Source organism: Panthera pardus, unplaced genomic scaffold (assembly GCF_024362965.1).
Source record: "Panthera pardus isolate Hobbes unplaced genomic scaffold, ASM2436296v1 HiC_scaffold_7, whole genome shotgun sequence".
NCBI lineage: Eukaryota > Metazoa > Chordata > Mammalia > Carnivora > Felidae > Panthera > Panthera pardus.
The window spans coordinates 34,671,839-34,695,244 of NW_026527002.1; the positions used below are offsets into that span (position 1 = coordinate 34,671,839).

At 33.1% G+C, this 23,406-nt stretch overlaps 1 protein-coding gene across 3 annotated transcripts in view; it reads left to right on the top strand.

Annotated features, from left to right (window-relative positions):
* Nucleotides 1-23,406, top strand: part of CNBD1 (cyclic nucleotide binding domain containing 1) — a 457,457-nt gene that overhangs the window by 410,759 nt on the left and 23,292 nt on the right. For 2 of the 3 annotated variants that reach the window (XM_053896366.1, XM_053896367.1), the window contains exon 11: nucleotides 4,420-4,487. In XM_053896366.1, the coding sequence (XP_053752341.1) occupies nucleotides 4,420-4,487 (68 nt within the window). Of the gene's footprint in view, nucleotides 1-4,419; nucleotides 4,488-13,163; nucleotides 13,232-23,406 lie in introns of those variants that run through there. The other variant, XM_019453410.2, reaches the window with a different exon arrangement.

The following is a 23,406-nucleotide window of genomic DNA, read 5'->3' on the forward strand; positions in this document are numbered from 1 at the left end:
CATTTATGAAAAGCCCACAGCTAACATCATCCTCAATGGGGAAAAAGTGAGAGCTTTTTCCCTGAGATCAGGAACACGACAGGGATGCCCACTCTCACTGCTGTTGTTTAACATAGTGCTGGAAGTTCTAGCATCAGCAATCAGACAACAAAAGGAAATCAAAGGCATCAAAATTGGCAAAGATGAAGTTTAGCTTTCGCTTTTTGCAGATGACATGATATTATACATGGAAAATCCGATAGACTCCACCAAAAGTCTGCTAGAACTGATACATGAATTCAGCAAAGTTGCAGGATACAAAATCAATGTACAGAAATCAGTTGCATTCTTATACACTAACAATGAAGCAACAGAAAGACAAATAAAGAAACTGATCCCATTCACAATTGTACCAAGAAGCATAAAATACCTAGGAATAAATCTAACCAAAGATGTAAAAGATCTGTATGCTGAAAACTATAGAAAGCTTATGAAGGAAATTGAAGAAGATATAAAGAAATGGAAAGACATTCCCTGCTCATGGATTGGAAGAATAAATATTGTCAAAATGTCAATACTACCCAAAGCTATCTACACATTCAATGCAATCCCAATCAAAATTGCACCAGCATTCTTCTCGAAACTAGAATAAGCAATCCTAAAATTCATATGGAACCACAAAAGGCCCCGAATAGCCAAAGTAATTTTGAAGAAGAAGACTAAAGCAGGAGGCATCACAATCCCAGACTTTAGCCTCCACTACAAAGCTGTCATCATCAAGACAGCATGGTATTGGCACAAAAACAGACACATAGACCAATGGAATAGAATAGAAACCCCAGAACTAGACCCACAAACGTATGGCCAACTCATCTTTGACAAAGCAGGAAAGAACATCCAATGGAAAAAAGACAGTCTCTTTAACAAATGGTGCTGGGAGAACTGGACAGCAACATGCAGAAAGTTGAAACTAGACCACTTTCTCACACCATTCACAAAAATAAACTCAAAATGGATAAAGGACCTGAATGTGAGACAGGAAACCATCAAAACCCTAGAGGAGAAAGCAGGAAGTGACCTCTCTGACCTCAGCCGTAGCAATCTCTTACTCGACACATCCCCAAAGGCAAGGGAATTAAAAGCAAAAGTGAATTACTGGGACCTTATGAAAATAAAAAGCTTCTGCACAGCAAAGGAAACAACCAACAAAACTAAAAGGCAACCAACGGAATGGGAAAAGATATTTGCAAATGACATATTGGACAAAGGGCTAGTATCCAGAATCTATAAAGAGCTCACCAAACTCCACACCCGAAAAACAAATAACCCAGTGAAGAAATGGGTAGAAAACATGAATAGACACTTCTCTAAAGTAGACATCCGGATGGCCAACAGGCACATGAAAAGATGTTCAACGTCGCTCCTTATCAGGGAAATACAAATCAAAACCACACTCAGATATCACCTCACGCCAGTCAGAGTGGCCAAAATGAACAAATCAGGAGACTATAGATGCTGGAGAGGATGTGGAGAAACGGGAACCCTCTTGCACTGTTGGTGGGAATGCAAATTGGTGCAGCCGCTCTGGAAAGCAGTGTGGAGGTTCCTCAGAAAATTAAAAATAGACCTACCCTAGGACCCAGCAATAGCACTGCTAGGAATTCACCCAAGGGATACAGGAGTACTGATGCATAGGGGCACTTGTACCCCAATGTTTATAGCAGCACTCTCAACAATAGCCAAATTATGGAAAGAGCCTAAATGTCCATCAACTGATGAATGGATAAAGAAATTGTGGTTTATATACACAATGGAATAGTACGTGGCAATGAGAAAGAATGAAATATGGCCTTTTGTAGCAACGTGGATGGAACTGGAGAATGTGATGCTAAGTGAAATAAGCCATACAGAGAAAGACAGATACCATATGGTTTCACTCTTATGTGGATCCTGAGAAACCTAACAGAAACCCATGGGGGAGGGGAAGAAAAAAAAAAAAGAGGTTAGAGTGGGAAAGAACCAAAACATAAGAGACTGTTAAAAACTGAGAACATACTGAGGGTTGATGGGGGGTGGGAGGGAGGGGAGGGTGGGTGATGGGTATTGAGAAGGGCACCTTTTGGGATGAGCACTGGGTGTTGTATGGAAACCAATTTGACAATAAATTTCATATATTAAAAAAAAAAAACTGCTTCCTAGTTACAATTTAGCTATGTGTTCTTTTCTCTGATATAAATTGCTTGATATTCTAAATTATTAAATGCAACATCATTATCTGGGCAACCTAAGGATGGTGTTTAAAAAAACATGAATATTAATGCTAACATCTATTACAACAATGATGTTCCTATACTTTTATACCCATGAAACTGAGGAAAAATCCATACAATTCTGTGATGTGTCTTCTGTTAATGAAAAACAAAAGTGGAAACTATATCTATGACTTAAAATGAGGTCATTATCCATTTTCTACCTTTTTTGAGATAGACAAACTTTGGCTAAAATCTTGGCAATGTCACTTGCTTAATTTTCCTGAGGCCTCAATTTCTCATTTGTGAAATTGTTGCAAGAATACCTATCTTGTAGAAATTATGTGAGAATTGCACAAAATAACATGAAATTTGTCTGGTGGTGTCTAGCATTTAATATGCTCAATCAACTTTGAGTTTCCTTGGCTTCTTATACCAATTTCATTTCTGTTTCCCACTCACAGACCCAGAAAAAAGAGCTCCTTAATCAGTCTCTTTTAATTGATGTATCAAATTAGGGATGTATCCTTAATTGATGTGAACAAATTTATAGGTTGGGACAAGCCAATTATCTTTTCTCAATAAATGAACTCTGTCATAAGTACTGGGTCAACTGGTAGTTTCCTGAATTATAAGATTATGTCAAGTTGATTTGGGGGCCTCTCATATTAATGTTATATAAAATGAGGCAGTGAAGAAAGTGGACAGATACTTTAAGGGGAAGCAAATGCAACAGTATGAGAAGGATTGCATAGTTTCCAATGTACAAAGCTAGCATCCTTGTTTCCTAATATTTCTTATCCCATATTTAGTGTTTCATTATGCCATGTTGTCACTCTACTCTTTTTATTTTGTATGCCCTTTTCAAGCATATACTTTTTTAGTTTAGCTAACTTAAATGTGTTCTAATGTTACAGTCAAATGAATTTGAGTTATTAACTACTCCAGTGTTTTTTTAAATTCTGTTACTTAGAGCAACTTTTATTTTTCAAGATACTAAGTTAACATCATGATTTTAATTAGTGATTGATTTTTAAGCCAACTATAAAATTGGCTAATAGGTTTGCTGATATTACATAGTGTGTTTTGACACCTCTTTACCTTAAAAATATTGGTAGATTCATCATATATTCCAATATTGAAGAAGACAGAGATTATAAAGACTACATAAAACTAAGGAGGAAAAATGATCAAAAAGTTTGTCCAATAGTTAATTGAATGGATTGCACATGAAATATCATGGTCCCAATTTTTAGTACATATTAATATTAATGAATATATTATTTAGGATGCTTTTGGCACGAGTTGAAAAAGACACCTAATTAAAAGGATAAAGTTATTTATTAGGTAAGAAGAGGCAAACTGTCCAATGATGTCAGCAAAGATTCTCTGTCTGTTCACTGTGCTATCCTCAATGTGTTGGCTGTTGTCCATAGTCTTGTCTTTTCATGCATCCAGAATGCTGCTGCAGGCTCTGTGATCCAATACAGCTTTGTCCAGAACATAACAGGCAGTTGCCCACTGCAGACTGTTTTTAAATCCTGGAATTTAGATTTCCCCAAAAGTCTCCCAGCACACTACCTCTTAAATCCCATTGGTTAAATTTCTGGTATGCTCACTCTATTGTCCAAGAACAACTATAAATAACTCCTCTTTATTCTCAAATGTTTTCCCATTTGGATGATAAATTATCATTATGTTTGTCCACATGCCTATGCCTTAGGAGAATGAGATTCTAGGAGCATGAAAAAGCAAATAATCTAGTGTTTTTAGCTTCTCATAAAGTGATTTTGGCAAGGGATAATGTAATGGCTTTGGGGTAGTCAACCAATAATCTTACAGACATGAAATTACATGTGGCATTGTAATAACAAAGAGACACTGATATTATATATCTGTAATAACATGTCTGCCACATTTTAAGTATAGAACACTTTCTAATTTCTGATTATGAAGTTAGACATTGTACAAATTAGATTAATTTTTGCTAAAATTCTCTGTGATGATCAGAGTATCCGTGAATGTGAATTTAGGAAAAAGTACAAATGAGTAGTCAATTTTATTATTAGGGGAAATCCAATTTGGTCTTCCATATAAAAATATTGATAAATATTAACAACTTTTCCACTCTTTGTTTATTTTTTTACTACTTTTGAGTACATTCTAAATATTTTCTTTGGTTTTCCTTTAGAATTAGACCCAGTGACCAAGCAACTTATGCTCCATACAGCTAAACCAACTTTTGGTCATCTGAAAGATGTAAGTAAAATGGTCAACTTATAATAAATATCATTATCCATAGTAATTAAATGCAAGCATCTATTATATTTTAATGTTCGGTAGCCTTGCTACTAAAATGACTGGAATATTATCCACTCTCTAGAAAATAATACAGTAGGATATTTACACGTATTTATGTATTTTAATGTTAGTTATGGTAATACTTTTGGTAATATAGAGATTTATAAAAGACTACACAAACTTTCATATATCAACAAAAATGTACCATATAATTAGCCTTGCATAAGAGTTTCACCTATGTTTTCTTCTAGGAGTTTTACAATTTCAGATCTTATATTTAAGTCTGTAATTAATTTTGAGTTGATTTTTGTGTATGATGTAAGGGAAGGGCCCAGTTTCATTCTTTTGCATGCCTACTTACTATATGTGACAACATGGATGAACCTCGAGGATATTCTGCTAAATGAAATAAATCAGTCACAGAAGGACAAATATTCCATGATTCCACTTATAGGACGTATGTAAATTAGACTCATGGAAGCAAAAAATAGAATTGTTGTTGTCAGGGGTTGGAAGCCAGAGAAATGGATAGTTGCCAATCAATGTATAAATAAAATCAATAATCAATAAAATCAATAGTATAATTAATAAAATTTCAGCTATGCAAGATTAATATGTTCTAGAGATATATTATACAACATTGTCACTATAGATAGCAATACTGTATTGTTAATTAAAAATCTGTTAAAAGGATAATCTCATGTTAAGCGTTTTTAGCACAATAAAATAATATTTAAAATTTCACATTTTTAAGAGCATACATTTAAACAGTTTTAGCATGTCCGTTTTATGTGACTAAAGTATTGTAGTTGAAATAAATACACGTTATGCCAAATCTACAAAACTTATGTTTACAATATGCTATAGAATGAGTAGAGGAACATTATAAATTAGATCATGTGAGAATAGTTCAATTAGAATATTTGATAACTAATACAAGAAATGTGAAGAAACCCTTGAAAAACTTTATCATATAATGAAGAATCCATAACATTCCAGAGAGGTCTGGAGAAGACCAGATGGCCTGATGGTATTGTTCCACATGAAAAGGAGGCAGAATCCAAGTCCACATGTCTGGAAAGGGTGTTTGTAAAAGGTGGCAGGTTATGATGTATGATATGAGAAAAAGGTAGAGATGTCAAAAGAAAAGGAAACAGATTAACAGTTTAACCAAATAGGGTCTTGGAAGACCAGACATCCATAGATGGAATTTTTAAAAACTAACCTGATTATAGTGTGGTTCTCAGTGCTAGCTTTGCCCTCTGTCTCCCCACAAAACGCATTAGTGAAATCCACATGATTCACTGATACTTTCAGTGTTTTCTTATGGTTGAATTTGGACACATGTTGAGTCTTTCTTTGAGACTAATATGTGGCGAGCATAGAAGTCCCCCCAAAAGGACAAAATCTGGGTTATGTTTTGAGAACTTAACTGGGATTTGTGATTAAGGTGCAGTTCTCATATGTATTTTTTATTAAATCATCATGATGAAAGTGAAACAAGAGTGTTTCCTCACTATAGTTGCCAAATGACACAAACCATGATGATAGTTGGCGTATGACTTCATAGGAGAGAAACATTATGAGTATTTGCAAAGTTTAATACTGAAGATTAAAATAAAGTGCTAAATTCATGTACCATTTCATGTATTGAGTGAGAGAATCAGTAAATGATATTCTAAAGTCTTGGGCTAGTAATGAAATTGAACTACAGAAGTTAACCAATTTCTTAATATCAAAATCTTTCCAAGATTCTAATAAGGTATCCATGGCAGATGTTGTCTGTAGATGTAGAGTTTCTTGGAGAAAGTACTCTATTGGGTGATTTGGTCATCAACCAAGTATTAGAATGATTTTTTTGAGGTCAAAAGCTACCAGAAAAGAGAGAAATGTATGGGGAATGCAATGCCAGTGACATCAGAAAAATATTTTGATTTGTGGTCAGAATATACCACTGAAATTCTCAGGAGTAAGAGGTATAAAGTAGAGAAATGAGAAAGATTACAAAATCATTTTCAAGACCAGTGCTAAGAATTACATAAGGTGGACATGTCTTTGTTTGGGGGGCAATATGTTATAAAGTGGAAAATGGCCAGGATTAAGATGACAAGATTCTGATCATAAGTCAAAAAGGCAGGTAATAAAAGACTTCTACATACATGTTAGAACTCCAGAGACTTTGTAATAAGATTTGTGATAAGATGATGTGGAGAAAGTGTTAGATTACCCAGAGGTAGTCACTTCAAGAGCAATTTATAAATAAGCCTTCGTGGAAAGACCTTGAATTCATTTAAAACGAAAAATTTACCCTTCCTATCTGTCTCTTAGTAAAGCTGATGCAGGAGGAAGAAGATTAGAGGTAATAGTGCCCACCCTTAGTAGATAAAATGGAATCACTGACTTGACACTTCTGTTATCAGTTCAAAGTGGGCCATTTGCAGATTACTCACATGTGGCTTAGCTGCCTGAGGTCATATGTACTAAAGAGAACAGGAAGAAATTGACCTTCAGAACTTGCCCTGGACACTGAAATTGCCCACTAATTTAATTCTGGCCTGATGGTTGTCCTACACTGAGCTGATATGACCAACAGGGACATGAAGAAGCAGATTTGGAAATAAAAACAATGGACTTCCCAAGACTAGGAAGTAGAAACATGAAGCCACACTCATTTTAGTTTTTTTAAGGGTAGAAACTATATTCTTGTCATAGAGAAATTAAGCTCATGAAATGAGAGCAGTTTGAAAGTAAGGCAGAGATACCAGAATTAGCAGCTAAAGTGGAGGAAGTACCCACCTAAAGATGTTTCTGTCAGGTGGGCTCTGACTCAGGATGAAATGTGATGAGGACTGAACTTCTGAGTTCATCTCTGTACCCCTTCCCCCTTTCATAGCACTAACTGCATATTCCGTGACCTTGAGATATACCTACTAACCTCTACTGGTCAAACTATAACTTTGCCTGACTCTACTGATAGGGACAACTCCAGAATTAAAAAGTGACTTTCTTCAAAGCTAAGTCATCAGACTGGATCAGAAACACTACCCAGAAGAGAATATTGAGAAGATCCTTTTATTCCTTAGTTGGGAGAGGAGTTTAAGGCAGTAGTCAGTGGAGCCCTGAGTATCACAAGTACATTCTGGTGTTGTCTTCTCCTTGAGATTTTTTGAGGTGGATGCAGATATTTTTTGTAGGAGAGGTATAAATGAGAAAGAGTATTTTATTCACAGGGTAATTGGAGATAAGAAGTGCTAGAAAGGACTAGCTAACTTGCTGGAACTGCCACCTGTGTGAGCAAAGATGTAATCTATGCATTCTGGGGATCTGAACATAATGGGGAATGTGATAAATCTGAGAAATAGGTATTTAAGAGGCAGCAGAAAGAGCAAATGGAACAAGGAGAAAATCCTAGGTTGGAAGTGTGGTCAGAGAGAGAGTTAGAAGAAAATACACGTTTCTAATTAAACTTTTAAGTTGTTTGCAGTGTCAGGTTTGAAAGTAAAAGTTCTGTTTTCCCTCAGAATCTCTAATTGGTCACTAATGATTTTTATGTGATATTTTGCTTTTATGTTCAGTGGAAAAAGGTGTCAAATTCAACTTCAGGTTTAGGGACTGGGGCAAGAAGAGATGCTGAATACAAAGCCAGTCACATGTGTTAAACCATGTAGCATAAGAAAAGTAAAACACTCTTCTCCAATGTGTTAAGGTTCATGCAAGTATTCATTTTTAATTCTGTATTTGTCACTATGTTGTTTTCTGACAATTCTAAAGCTACTTCAAATTTTGCCTCCTTCAAGGGCATCTACTAGTGAAATTTACATGACTTGCTCTGGTGCTTTCAATGTTTTCTTATGACTGAATTTGGACACATGTTGAGTCTTCCTTTGAAAATAATGTGTGGTGAGGATAGAAGTGCCCAAAGAGGACAACATCTGGATTATATTTTGAGAACTTAACTGAGATTTGTGATTAAGGTGCAGCTCTCAGCTGCATTTTTTGGATTAAATCACTGTGATGAAAGTGAGACAAGAGTGTTTGCACAAGATAGTCTTATTTTGTTAGCTAATTCCGGCAAAATCAAAATTAAAAGAGCAGAATATATATCTACATAAAACACCTGTATCTTTTATGCACCTCATTCATCCTGATCAGCGTTTTTTCACAGACCTACAATTATTTTGACTAGTTTGTAAAAATGAGGAGTTTCAGACACAGCTCAGTAGTGCCTGTATAATTATTGGATGTTTAAACAAAGCCGAATTCTTATGGCCACAAAGAGCCAGCATTGAAATCCAGCCTGGATCTTATTCTCCACTCATCTGCTCAAACTCTCTCTAATTTTGTGTTTACTTTTAAAAACTCTATTGTTTTATCTTTCACAACTAATCTACAATCAATCTGGATATGGCTTCTGTGTATGATATGAATTTAAGGTCAAGTATTTTGTTTTGTTTTTGTTTTTTACATATGTCCAATTTTCCCTGCTTTATGTACTTAAAAGACCATCCTTTACTCATTGAACCACATTGCCATCGTTTTTATAAATCAGGTGATTATATATTTCTTTACGTATTCACTGTTATGTAATATAAATATGTGTTTCTTTCCCCACACCAATGGGAGCATAGCTTAATTTTTGACAATTATATATAAATTCTGACTTTTTATAGACTATATCCTGCTGCTCTGTTTTTCTTCATGATTGCCTTCCCAATTCTCGTCCTCTCTGAATTTCCATTTAAATTTTACCATAAAATCAACTTACCAATATCCAGAAAATAACCTGCTGGGATTTAAAATTTTTCTATTTGTTGTTGCTTTTCAGGGGTTCTATTTTGATGTGCCAGCCTTTGGCTTTGGTTTTATTTCTGTTTATTCTGTTTAGGTCTTAGAGCTTTTTGAATCTACTGGTATATATCTTTCATTAGTTTTGGAAAATTCTCAGCCAGGATTTTTTTCCAAGTAATGATTCTGCCCCATTTTTTTTCCTCTCCATTTCAGACTCCATTTAAATATATGTGAGAAATTTGTAGTCTAGGTGTCCTTTCTCCTACACATTTTCTATATATTTCTTTTTATCTCTGCCTCAGTGTATTTGCATACTTTTAATTCTTCTTTCTTCCACTCACCAATCCTATATTCTACTTTAATTTGCTGTTAAATCTAGCTGTTGAGCTCTTAACTTCCAAATCTGAGTATTTATCTAAAGGAAACAAAAAACCCCCACTAATTTGAAAAGATATATGCACCTCTGTATGTTCATTGCAGCATTATTTGTAATAGCCAAGATATGGAACCAACCTTAGTGTCCATCGATGGATGAATGGGTAAAGAAATTGTGGTATATATAAACAATAGAATATTGTTTAGCTATTAAAAAAGAATGAAATCTTGCCATTTGTCACAAAATGAATGGACCTTGAGGGCATTATGCTAAGTGAAATAAGTCAGTCAGAAAAGGACAAATATTGATCTCTTTTATATGTGGAATCTAAAAAAAAACAATAATAAAGAAAAATAAAAAGCTCATAGAAACTGAAAACAGATTAATAGTTGCCAGAGGTGGGAAGTGGGTTGGGAGAAATAGGTATATTCGGGTTTTTTTGTTGTTGTTTGGTTTAAATAAATTGAATAAAAAACATACAGGTTTTTGGGGTGCCTGGGTGGCTCAGTTGGTTGAGCGACCGACTTTGGCTCAGGTCATGATCTCACGGTTTGTGAGTCTGAGCCCCGCATCCAGCTCTGTGCTGATAGCTCTGAGCCTGGAGCCTGCTTCTGAGTCTGTCTGTCTGTCTGTCTGTCTCTCTCTCTCTCTCTCTCTCTGCCCCTCCCCCACTCATGCTCTGTCTCTCTGCCTCAGAAATAAACATTAAAAAAATTAAAAAAAAATATAGGTTTCAATTATCAGATAGTAGCTACATTTCTTCATCATTTCAGCCCATTTTTTCCACATTTTCTTTAACACATTAGTCAAAGTTTTGAGTTTTTTTTTTTTTTTTTTTTTTTTTTTTTTTTTTTTTTTTACTGTGGTAAGAACACTTAACATGAGATCTACCCTCTGAACAAATTTTTAAATGCTTACGTAATATTAACTATAGATGCAGAGTTGTATACGTCATCTCTAGAACTTACTCATTTGTGTAACTGATACTTTATACCTATTGAACAACAACTCCTTATTCCCTTCTCCCCACAGCCCCTAGAAACCACTATTCTACTCCCTGTTGCTATGAGTTGACTATTCAGATATCTCATATAGTTGGAATCAGGCAACATATGTCCTTCTATGACTGGTTGTTTCATTTAGCATAATATCCTCCAATTCATACATGTTGTTGCATATGGCAGAATTTCCTTCTTTTTTTAAGGTGGAATAATATTCCATTGTATGTATATACCACATTTCTTTATCCAAATGATGATGGACATTTAGGTTTTATCCATATATTGACTATTGTGAATAATGCATCAATGGGCATGGGACTGAAGATATCACCTCTAGATCTTGATTTCAATTCTTTTGAATATATACCCATTAGTGGCATTGCTGGGTCATATAGTAGCTCTATTTTAATTTTTGAGGAATCTCCATATGTTTTTCATAGTGACTGCACCATTTTAGATTTCCACCAACAGTATACAAGGGTTCCAATTTCTCCATATTCTCACCAACAGTTATCTTTTGTTTTTTTAATAATAGCCATCATGACAAGTATGAGGTAATATCTTATTGTAGTTTTGATTTGCATTTCCCTGATGATTAGTGATGTTGAGCACCTTTTCATACATGTGTTGGCCATTTGTGTGTCCTCTTTGGAGGAATATCTATTCAAGTTGTTTGCCCATTTTTATCCATTATTTGTATTTTTTTTCTATTGAATTGAAGGAGTTCCTACTGTATTTTGGATATTAACCACTATCAAATATATGGTTTGCCAATATTTTCTCCCATTTCATAGGTCATTTATTCATTTTGTTGATTGTTTCCTTCATTGTGCAGGAGCTTTTTGGTGTAATACAGTCCCACTTCTATATATTTGCTTTTGTTGCTTGTCCTTTGGGTGTCTCTTTCAAGAAGTCATTGCAGAGATTGATGTCATGAAGCTTTTCTCCTGTATTTTCTTCTATGAGTTTTATTGTTTCAAGCCTTAACTTTTAACTCTTTAATTCACTTTGAGTTGATATTTATATATGGTGTAAGATAAAGGTCCAGTTTCATTCTTTTGCATGTGTATATCCAGTTTTCCTAACACCATTTGTTGAAGAAATGATTCTTTCTCCATTGCATATTCTTGTCATTCTTGTTAAAAATCAGTCAATGATATACGTGTAGGTCTATTTGGGGCCTCTTTATTCTGTTCCACTGATCTATATGTCGGCTTCTATACTAGTAAGATACCATTTTAATTGCTATAGCTTTGTAATTTGATATCAAGAAGTATGATACCTCCAGCTTTGCTTTTTTTCTCTCAAGATTGCTTTGACTATTTTGGGATCTTTGTGGCTTCATAGGAATTTTAAGATTGTTTTCTATTTCTGTAAAAAAATATCATTGGGGTTTTTACAGGGATTGCACTGAGTCTGTAGACCACTTTGAGTAGTATGGCTATTTTAATATTAATTCTTCCAGTCCATGAATACAAGTTGTCTTTTCATTTAGTACTGACTTCTTTAATTTCTTTTGTCACTGTTTTACAGTTTCAGTGTATAAGTTTTTTATCTCCTTGGTTTGATACTATTGTAAATGGGATTATTTTCTTAATTTCCTTTTCGAATAGCTGATTGTTAGCATATAGAAATGCAACTGATGTTGATTTTGTGCCCTGCAGCTTTAAAACCAGAACAAAGACACTGTAAGAAAACCACACCCCAATATCCTTGGAGGACACAGAATCAAAAATCTTCAACAAAATACTAACAAACCAATTCAACAATACATTAAAAGTATGAGACCTCATTAACAAGTGGGATTTACCTCTGAACAAGGATGGTTGAACATAAATCAATTAATATGATATATCAAATTTATAGAATGACAGATAAAAATTGCATGATCATAGAAATATATACATAAAAAACATTTGACAAAATTCATTACCCTTTCATGATAAAAACTGTCAGTAAACTTGGTATAGTAGGAAGGTATCTCAACATACTAAAGACCATACATTACAAGCCCACAGTTAATATACTCAGTGTCAAATCAAAAGTTTTTCCTCTAAGATCAGGACCAAGGCAAGGATGACCACCACACCACTTCTACTCAGCATAGTACCAGAAATCCTGGCCAAAACAATTAGGCAAGAAAAAGAAAGCTTCCAAATTGGAAAGAAAGAAGTAAAATAATCTGTTTGCAGATGGCAAACAGATGAGTTTATAAATGTAGGAAATGCTAAAGACCTAACAAAACAAAACTGTCAAAGTTATGTTAATGTCCTTATCTACCATAGCATCTGAATCATCTGTGCATCTAGACCATCAAGTTCTTTTTTTTTTCCCCCCTTGGTCCTCTGTCACATTGTCTTGTTTATTGTCATGCCTGGTAATTTTCAATCTAATGCTGGATATTTTGTCGAAAAATTCATGGGACTTCACATGATATCCTCCTAGTGATAAGGTTCTTTGTTTCTTTAGTAGGAGGACAGAATGGGGTATTCAGAACTTAAAGCAACCAAGGAATTAAGGCTGCATCACAACTTCGGTAATAACACTCAAGTCTATTATTTCATTCTGGTCACTCACCAGTGTTTTTAGTGGAATTTGAAAACATCCTGTGGGCCCCTTCCCTAACAGTTTCTGAAATCTATTTTTGCCTCTCCAGGAATGATTGCTAAAAATTTAGGTTTTTTTTTTCCAAATAGTTTTGGGCTAAGCATTTTAGGTTCTTGCCCTGCACAGCTTCAGGGATGACAGGGATAATTTACCATGTGTTTCAGGCCCATAAAGTCTTTAATTTTGTCACTATAAACACAAGAGACCACTAAAATCTCAGATGATTTCTCATTACTGAGAGCTAATAACTCTCTGTCTAGGCAAATTTCTCAAACAGAACCAGTAAATGACAAAGTAACAATCGGCCCCACATTGAGAGCTCAATTCCAGATTACCAGATCTTTATGTCTTCATGGGATTTTCAGATACCTGAAGGCTTTTAAAAAATGATTTTTCACAGCTTTTCTAATTGTGCTCAATGGAATGATAGTCTACCACAAGGTAATCCACTTTACCCAGAAGTAGAAGTTCTGCATATATTTCTGCTGAAAAACATGAATCAAAACATCTTTCCTTGTTAGTTTTATTTCCATATTTAGGCTCTACCCCTTTCCTTGGCTTTCCATATGAGGGACTTGCCCACAGTACTTTTTTTAACAACTATCTGGCAGTATTTTTTCCCCAATGAATGGTTCTAAGCTGTCTGTCATTCCCTAATATCTGAAATGTTCAAATAAAGTCTCCCTTGTACCCACATGGTTTCCGCCACAGGAATACCTTTACTTAAGACAGTTAACTGTTCTATCTTTTAAACATTTCTATGTTAAGGTTTTTCCATGTGCATGAAATAGAGACTCCTTTTCTCTTACTTTATTCTTTGTGGAAAGGCTAGACTTCAAGGAAGATACTTTGTGACCATGACTTAATAAATAAATGAGACTCATGCAGAACAATAGAAGTATGGTAGGTATATAAGTAATTGCTGACAGAATGTACAGAAAACATTGTAAATACAGAAAAACTAGAGAGACACTACTTTAAACTAGAGTTGACTCACACAAGTTGAAAAGAGAGCAAAAAGGAGCAGAGAGAATAATGAAAAACATTTAAAGCAGTATGAATCAAGTTCAATATTAGATCAAACCAATAAATTTATTTATCCTCAGTATATAATGTCATATTTGGTAAGACATGTTAAGAAGAATAAAACTAGATATTTTTAAAACGGAAAAATATACTCAGGAGATACTTTGTAGCTTGTGAAAAACTATTTTTTTTTTTGTTACTCTTGAAGCAAATCAGGTTTGTAATGGAGCAGAACAATTAGATTTAATTTAAAAATAAAATCCAGTATTTTACTCTAGCAATTGTGGTAGATGGGAAGGCAGAAGGAAAATTAAGAAGTTCTGTTTTATTTGGAACTTCTCTATTCCTTGGTTCATCTATCAGTGACTATGTTACTTCCTGAAATTTTCTGGAAATCTCTGTAAAAACACATATGTGTTGCACCAAAAAAAGAATAAATACTCTCTAGAAAATTCAATTTATAATGCTTGTTCCAGTGTCTACAATTTTACCTGACTGAAATTTTGTATTGCGTGTGCAATATTTCACTGAGTGGCTCATGACTGCAATGAGGAGCATAGCAGTGGACACACATGGCCACAAGAACACATGGAGTCCCAAGTCTGTGCTCCTGGAATTCTGCACTCACCAGAGTGGTTGATATTCTAAGAAAGGGAAGGCAGTATGATGGCAAAATGGAGGAGGCTTGTAGGTGTAATGTTTCTTCGTCCTACAATAATGTGGTATATGTGTCTTTTTTAATTTCTTTTTGAATTTGTCTCAGTGATCAGTCTGAATGTACTTAATTTTTAAAGTGAAGAAAGAAATTATTTTAGTTTTTGTAATATTTTCCCTATTTAATGTATTTAAAACAAATATATGAGTGTTAATTTGGCATACATAAGGGTCACCTATGGAACTTTTAAAACAACTATATTTGATTTGCTCTTTGCAATTTCTAATTCAGGATATTTGAAATGTATGTCATACACCTGCATTTTTAAAAGTTTTATAAATGCTTGCACTCAGATTCCTTTCAAATTTAACTTGGCACTGATCCAATAACATATTTTTAAACTTTGTTATTTGGTCCTGAAATAAAAACCAAACTACTTTGACTCTTACACCAATCCAAGTTATCTGTTAGGTGCATGTATTCCTCATCAGTGCTTTTCAAAATATGAGGACAACACTTTTTTAGTTCTACTAACTCTTAAAGCAATTGGATTTGTATGGGACAATAAAATAAAATAGTAATATTACAAAAAGCTGTTAGGGAGAATAACATGGACGTAATTGTCACTTATTCTTACTCATTTGAGAATTAGTGATTGAGAATTTCCTAAACAATATTTCTGCTAGCCTTTTGGTCAGATCTAGAACTTTCAAAACTATCCTTATAAGTAAACAAACAATAAACCAATTTCAAGCCTTTCTACATATAAGCCACAGTATATAAAAATGGAGCCAAAAATAATAAATTATTAAACTTTATGTGTTGAAAGTGGTGTTGGATCTCCTACCCATGTTCCCATTTGTATACATGAGCACTCAAGTGTGCACACAGGACAGCTCCTAGGGCAAAATGAGAATATTAAGCTGACTGCTTTAGACAGTCTGTAGTGGATTGCAGGGTTAAGGGATATCATCTGATTGTGTCCATCCAAATTAGATTGCTTTGGCAATTAGATTGCTTGTGTCCTATGTCATAGCATGGTCTAATTTGAGGATGTTATCACTAGAAATGTCAGAGCACTTCTGACTATACTATATTGTAAAAATGTACGCATGGATGTAATTTCCAATATTCTTTTTATTAAGACACATTGGAAATGTTTTTTTGGTTATAGTGCCAGTAATAGGTCTTTTCCTGAATAAGTGTTTTGTTTTTATTTCAAGGATACTGTGACCCATTAAATGAATCATTGATCCTTCTTTGTGTTGACTACTAGAAAGCTTTGGGCTAAATTTGTGTCCTGTCTCTAGCAGATGTACAGGAACATTTGGTATGCTTTCAGTGTACTCATCTTACTTCTGACATCATCTCCTTTTCCTATCCTCATTTTGCCTCTGTCCCAATTTTCCCAGTCAGTCTTGATTTATTTTATTTTGTAGTTTTGCATACATTTTCATAAGAAAACTTTTTAAGGTACATCTTTTAACAAGAAAAGAAAATAAACTGAGTTCATAGTAATCATTATAACCTAGTGTCAAGCACCCAAATTAAATCATTTTACCTTTAATCAATATAATCAGAATGGTTTAATTTTGCATGACATTCTTTTGATTACTAGCATATTATTTTATTCATGGTTCAAATAAGACTGTAAAGCAATATATAAAGATGACCACCTTTGTTACCAGAGAATCTTAGGGAGAGTTTTATTTTATTCATTTGCTTAATGAATTAATGTCTAATAAAACAGAATGGACAGAGGAAATAATTATAGTATTAATATAGTTCAGAAAATATTTTTAATTAAATGAATAAAACACAATCTATCCCTTTAGATACCTTCTGAATAGATGCAATAGGGTAGCATTTAATTTAATTAGACATTTGAAATGGTCAATTTATTCTATTACATTTCCAGTCCTAAACATTATGATTGCTGTGGGTCATCCATACTATATGATACATGATTTTTAAATTTTAGTTTAGACTAAAATGTTCTGTAACATAAATATAAATAATGACTATAAACACAGTAATTTTTAAAGATCTAGTGTGACTACCTTATTTTATATTCCTACCAAATCAATTTTGGAAATAAAGTTTCAGAAGCAAAATGCAAATGTTATGTTGCAATATGAAAATTGCTCTGTTTCTAATTAGAACAAATGTTATGGTCTCTTAAAATTACTCTTGATTTAATGTGCTTACTTTCATGCATAATCATTGTGTGAAATCCTTCTGTTTGTAATCATAGTTTTCCAGAAGAAAAATTAATATAAAGGAAATTTCTAGAATTTGATAATTACTTCTGCTTTTGAAAAAGTTTTTCAAGTTTTCTTAAAACATTTCCCTTAATGGAACAACTATTTTTTCTTGCATAAATAATTTAAAAATAGTAAAGATTATTTGACGTTCTCTATACTTTAATGGGAGTTTTAATTTTGAAACAAGAGAGTCATGCTTTTGCATCTACAATTAAACTTTTGTTGTTGCCATTTCTCATGTGTATAGGGTGCAATATATTATTGCCATACAGGTAGTGAATGCAAATTGGTCAATTTATGCCTGTTATTTGATGTATAATTAATATTGTCAGGCCATTCCTATTGCACCCTTAAGTAAATCATGTGCAGATCATTCAATCAGTATTTAACCAAATAACAGGAAAATTTACTACAGTTGTAGTACTTAACATGTGTTGACAACTCCAGGGAGCTAATGACCCCCAAATGTCTACCATGATTGTCTTAACTCTATGTAATAGGAAATGAGAGTCACCATATGATCTATTTGTTTTTTCATCCCATAGACATAAATTGACAACTTGATATATGACACATGCTATTGTTAACTGCACTGACCTAATTCAATGATTATCATTTCTGATATATGATGATCTGATGGCCAGGGATTTATGTTCAGGACCAAAGGCTTTATTAATTCTAAGGAAAATTAAAATTATGATTTACAACTTAAGAATAGAATTTCTTACTCCTGTGCATTTTCTTCTTTACCTTGGAAGATTAATATTTTTCTTAATTTCTTAATTTCTAAGATTAATAAAATCTGAAGTCTTTCATTTATTCAGATTTTGTTTCAAATTTGTGACGATTATTTAGCTATTTTTAGATTTGTATTTAAGCTCACATGATTCGGGATTAAATTGCATAATGACTCTAAGGATATGCATATGAGAGATAGAGAGTTAAATAAGGAAAGAGAGAAAGAGTTTAAGAGAAAGGATGGTAGAGAATTTGCCAAGTTGACCTCACAAGGGAGATAGAGCAATAATGCAAGTTAACCAAGTAGCAATTATAGTAACTCTAAAAGGTGCACATAAAAATTAAAATACAATGTGATATGACCATTATTTGTTTCACTTTGTTATTCTCATTTCCTCATAGCTTTTTTTAACGAGGTATAATATGCATATAGTAAAAGTGGACAATTCTTAGGTATAGATAACAATAACCATGTAACTACTGCAAGGTTCACAAGTGAACATTTTAGAAACTAAATAGTACAGTTACATTGGAGAAGAAAACAAGAATTAAAAATAACACCAAACCAACAGTGAGCTTGTAATTTATTTTACCCTTGATTATTTTCAAGTCGGGCTAGCCCTGTGAGTACAGCCTCAGAAGTACAAGGCAGAATGGAGTAACTAGTTTCCCAGCCTTCTGGCCAGGGAAGTGGAAAGGGGACCAGAAGGAACTGGAAAGTACTAGAAACAATAATAAGATGAAGGAGTTCATGAAAGTGAGTCTGTAAATTTGTTAAAAAAAAAAAAATCCTGAGTTTACACCTGAGCTGCATATATGCAGATGTATTCCTAATTAGCATTTAAAAAGACTGAACTAAGCCAGCAGATAGACCACCACCCACGCTGGCCATGAGTGGCACATACTGGGGACAAATCTGAAAAGCACTTCAACGTCCTTAAAAACTTAACTGACAGTGCCGCAGCCCACAAAAGGTGTGTTGCAATTTACAGCCTGAACCTAACCTGGCCTATTGCCCGCTTACACAAAAACAGCATTTTTCTCAATAGGATTAAAACAAAACACATGCTCACACACATATGTAATAATATAATATAATATAAAATATAATATATATAATTTTGTTGAAAAAATATATATAATTTTTTGAACATAATCCTGCCATCTACGGATAATGACAGATTTTTTTTAACCTTCTTTAACCTCCTTATATTTTAAAATTTATTTTCTTGACACATTACACTATATAGAATAGCTTCAGTGTTTTATCATGTTTACTACTACACGTTTACATGTGTATTACCCTGTCAGATCAAGGTAATCTGCAGTTCTGGTTTGCTAAGGGTATTTAATAACAACTAGTATTTAATTTTAACAAATGTTTGTTCTACATCCATTGAGAGGTTATGAGGATATTAAAATTTGTCTTTATTCTTTTATAATATGATGTCATTATTCAGTCAATATTGTCCTACTATAATAAAACAAAGTTGGTATTATTTTGTTATAATAATAAGTTGGGTACAGTACTTTCTTATTTAAACTTTTGGTATCTGTTCTCCAAAAAAATAAAAATAAAAACAGAACTATGTAAGATGATTGATGTGTTAATTACCTTAATGAACTTAATTGCAGCAGTGATTTCACAATGTGTATGCATATCAAGTCATCATTTTGCAAACTTTACACATTTATGGTTTTTCAATTATACTTCAAAAAATGGTAAAAAGTAAACCAAATAAAATACCATTGAAACCATTAAATATTTAGGTACACTGAAAACTAAAAATAATTGTTTGAAAAAACCAAAGAAGACAAGCAAATGTAGAGGTATACCATGTTCATGGATTGAAAGACTCAAAATTGCTGACATGATAGTCATTCCCAATTTGATCTATACTTAAATACAGTTATAATACAAATTCCAGAATGCTGTTCTCTAGAAATTGAAAATTTGATTATAAAATTTATATGTAAAATGCAAAGTACACAGAACAGTCAAAACATTTAGAAATATGTGAAAATATTTAAAATAGATGTGCATAATTTTGGAACAGATTAACCAGATATCAAGACATACTATTCAGCTATACTGAGCAGATGATAATTATATTCTGAATCAACAAAACAGAACATACAATATAGGAGTAGACCCATGTATATATGGTCGATAAAGTTGACAAGATATTTTAATGAAGAAAGAGTAAACTTTTCAATACATTGTGCTACAAATATTGAATATACATATGAAAAAATATAAACCTCATTCCTTACCCCACATCCTGGAGATAATTTAACTAACAAATGTCAAAAGTACAAATACGAGGAAAAAATATTTGCAATTTGGACTAGACAAAGATTTGTTAGAGACAGAAAACATGAGTCATATAAAGAAAATAAAGTGATAAAATGAACCATAAAGTTAAAAATTTCTATGCTTCTAAAATTAGATAATTGTGGTGGTTGTAAAACTCTGATTATAAGAAAAAACACTAAACTGTACATTTTCAAAGTATAAATTTTATGGTATGCATATTATATCTTAATAAAAATACTATTAAAAAGGCATGATTAATAAAATAAAACAGTACAACCCATACTAGGAGAACATATTTGTAAAATATATATGTGACAAAGGATACAGAATATAAAAACACCTCTTACAAAGGAAAAAACGAAGACAAAGTATTAAAACATTGTCAAATTGTAGACACGCACTCCACAAAACATGACACAAATAGTCAAAAAGCACATGAAAAAATGCTCAACCTAATTAGACTTCAAAATAATATATAACTCTAATAAAATATCACTCCATGTGTAATGAATTAAAAAGATTGACAATACTAAGAATTAGATAGGATATAAAACTATTCGAACTTTCATACATAGTTGGTAGGAATGAATTATGATAAAACCTCTTTGAAAAACAGCTTGACAAAATTATAGAGGTTCATAATGATGTTATTTTCTTCCAGAGAGATTTTTTTTTCTAGTTAGCAGAAGATTATGGGAAGACTACTTTGATTTAAATATAATTGGTCTATAGACCTCTGGTGTCTTATTTCAAAGCCTGGGGTTCTATGAAAAGTATCTTCTTCCTGGAGCTATCTGTTCTACAGATATAGTCTAAAAATGGTTCCTGGCATGAAGAATAAGATTATTAAAGTTCTAGTCCTTTCCTTTAAGGGACTCAGAGTTACACACAGAGTTGAATGTAACTGAATTATATTAATACCTATAATAGCAAAATTGGTTGGTTTTATGACAGTTGGAGAGATATTATGGAGTCACTTGCATACTGATGTTTTCAGTGTTCTCTACTCTAGATTCTGAAACTTAAAAATGTTTATCTTCTCAAACTCTGTTGCAGCTAGAGTGTTCATGTCACCCAGTTAAGCATTTAGAGGGATTTTCTGCAGATGGCTTCACACCTAAAGAAATAGACATAACTCACTAGCAATATGTTTTTGACCTTTCTCATTGTTCTAGCTTGGAACACAGGCTGTGAGAAAAGAAACGGCCATTTTCACTGTCATGGTGCACACAAACAGGTGTTGTAGCAAAAAATTAGAAAGAGCCTGCTTCATTGAGTGCATCAATAAATTGAGCAGCATATTCACAGATTTGCATATCATTAATCCAACCAATCTGTGACTTCTTCAAGCCATCATAGTAGAATTAGAATGTATGCTTATCAAAAATAATGAGACAAGGAAAAGGAATAGTTAATTTTGCAGGTAGAAATTATGAAGCATAGATGGAATGATTCTACATGAAACATTTTATCTCAGCTTTAAAGAATCAACAGAATTTTCCAGATGTAGATAGTAGGAAGTGGTAAGATGATCCTTACTTTGAGCACCACATAAATCATTAAGTTAGTAAGGAAAACACAAGGTTCAAAAGGGAGAATATGATGGATATTTATAGCAGAGGGGTCTGAGAAGTTATTTGGTGTCATATTTTGTAAGTGACTTAATTTTTATATAGCCAGATCTTCTCCTAGCATCACTAGCGTTCCACTGAGATTTTTATGTAGGAAGGTAGGCAGTTATATTTCATAAAAATTCCTCATGTAGAAAATAGATTGAGGATATAAGTCTAAAAAGGGTTCAGTGTTGGTTATATATCCCAGGTATTCTTATTTCAGTGACTTCCATACATGTATATTGAATGATGTAATAAAAATGTAATTTCTCGGTGATGAAATTCAAATATAATTGATGAACCTCCATATGACATTGGTCTTTGATATTTTTAGAGGGATATTTATACCTACATACAGTCACAGAGAGTAAAATCAACAAGAGTGCTCCTATTAAGAGTCCTAAGACTTGTAGTCTGTTGAACTTTTTTTTTCTATTGACCTGACAGAATCCAGTTCATTGAACTTCTGGGCACAAAGCAAGGGACATCTGTTCAGTTAAGCTTTTCATAATTGATATGTTAATTAAAAATGACTTTCAGCTTTTTTGCATTTTGTTTATTTTTCATGATACATATGCCCTGTGGCATTTCACAATGGGCGTTGTCTTAAAAATCTCAAATACAAATAAACAAAGCAAGCTATTCATTATTGCTTCCGGACCTAAAGTTATACATGATGTAAGTCTAAGTGCTTTCTTTCACCTTTCTCTGGCCAGAATATTCTGGGATTTCCTCCAGGATAAAGATCAGTTCAGTGCAATTCATGCATCTGTCACATCTGGACTATCTCAATGTAGCCTTGCCAATGTGTACAGAGGCAGTGCAAAATTTGCTGTTTTCATAAAGTACAACAGCCTGTTTATATTTTGCAGCCAAAAGCACAAGTATATTACCAAATCCCCTACTTTCTAATGTAGATTCTCAACCATTATTTTTATTATTCATACTAACACCAATCACAAAATAATCAGAACAATTTTACACTAAGTTAGAAACCACTCAACATCTCTGTAAAAAGTAGGAGAAAGGAGATCCTCAGTCCATCTTTTTAATCATGGCTTTTAGAAAGATATGATATATTATTTGTGAGAAGACATAACAAAGCTATAAATAATAACAATAGAATGCAGAACAACAGCAATACCCATCTAAATACGTACAAAACATGTTGGGAGTTTTTCCTCTGATTTATTTTCATATGCAGCGAACAGAGGGGTTATCCATTTCTGATGATGCTAAAAGTTAGTGGAAGGAGGAACTGAGCTTAGATAATTATATATATACTGGGAAATAAGGTGTTAAAAAAATAAAGAGAAAAAAAGAAAACAAGAGAAAAGAAAGACATTATATTTTATAGACATAGATACATAGATATAGATATAGATGATATAGATATAGATTATAGATATAGCTATAGATAGATATAGATAGATGATATAGATGTAGATTAGATATGTAATGTTTTCCAAAAGGGTTACACTTTTACACTTCA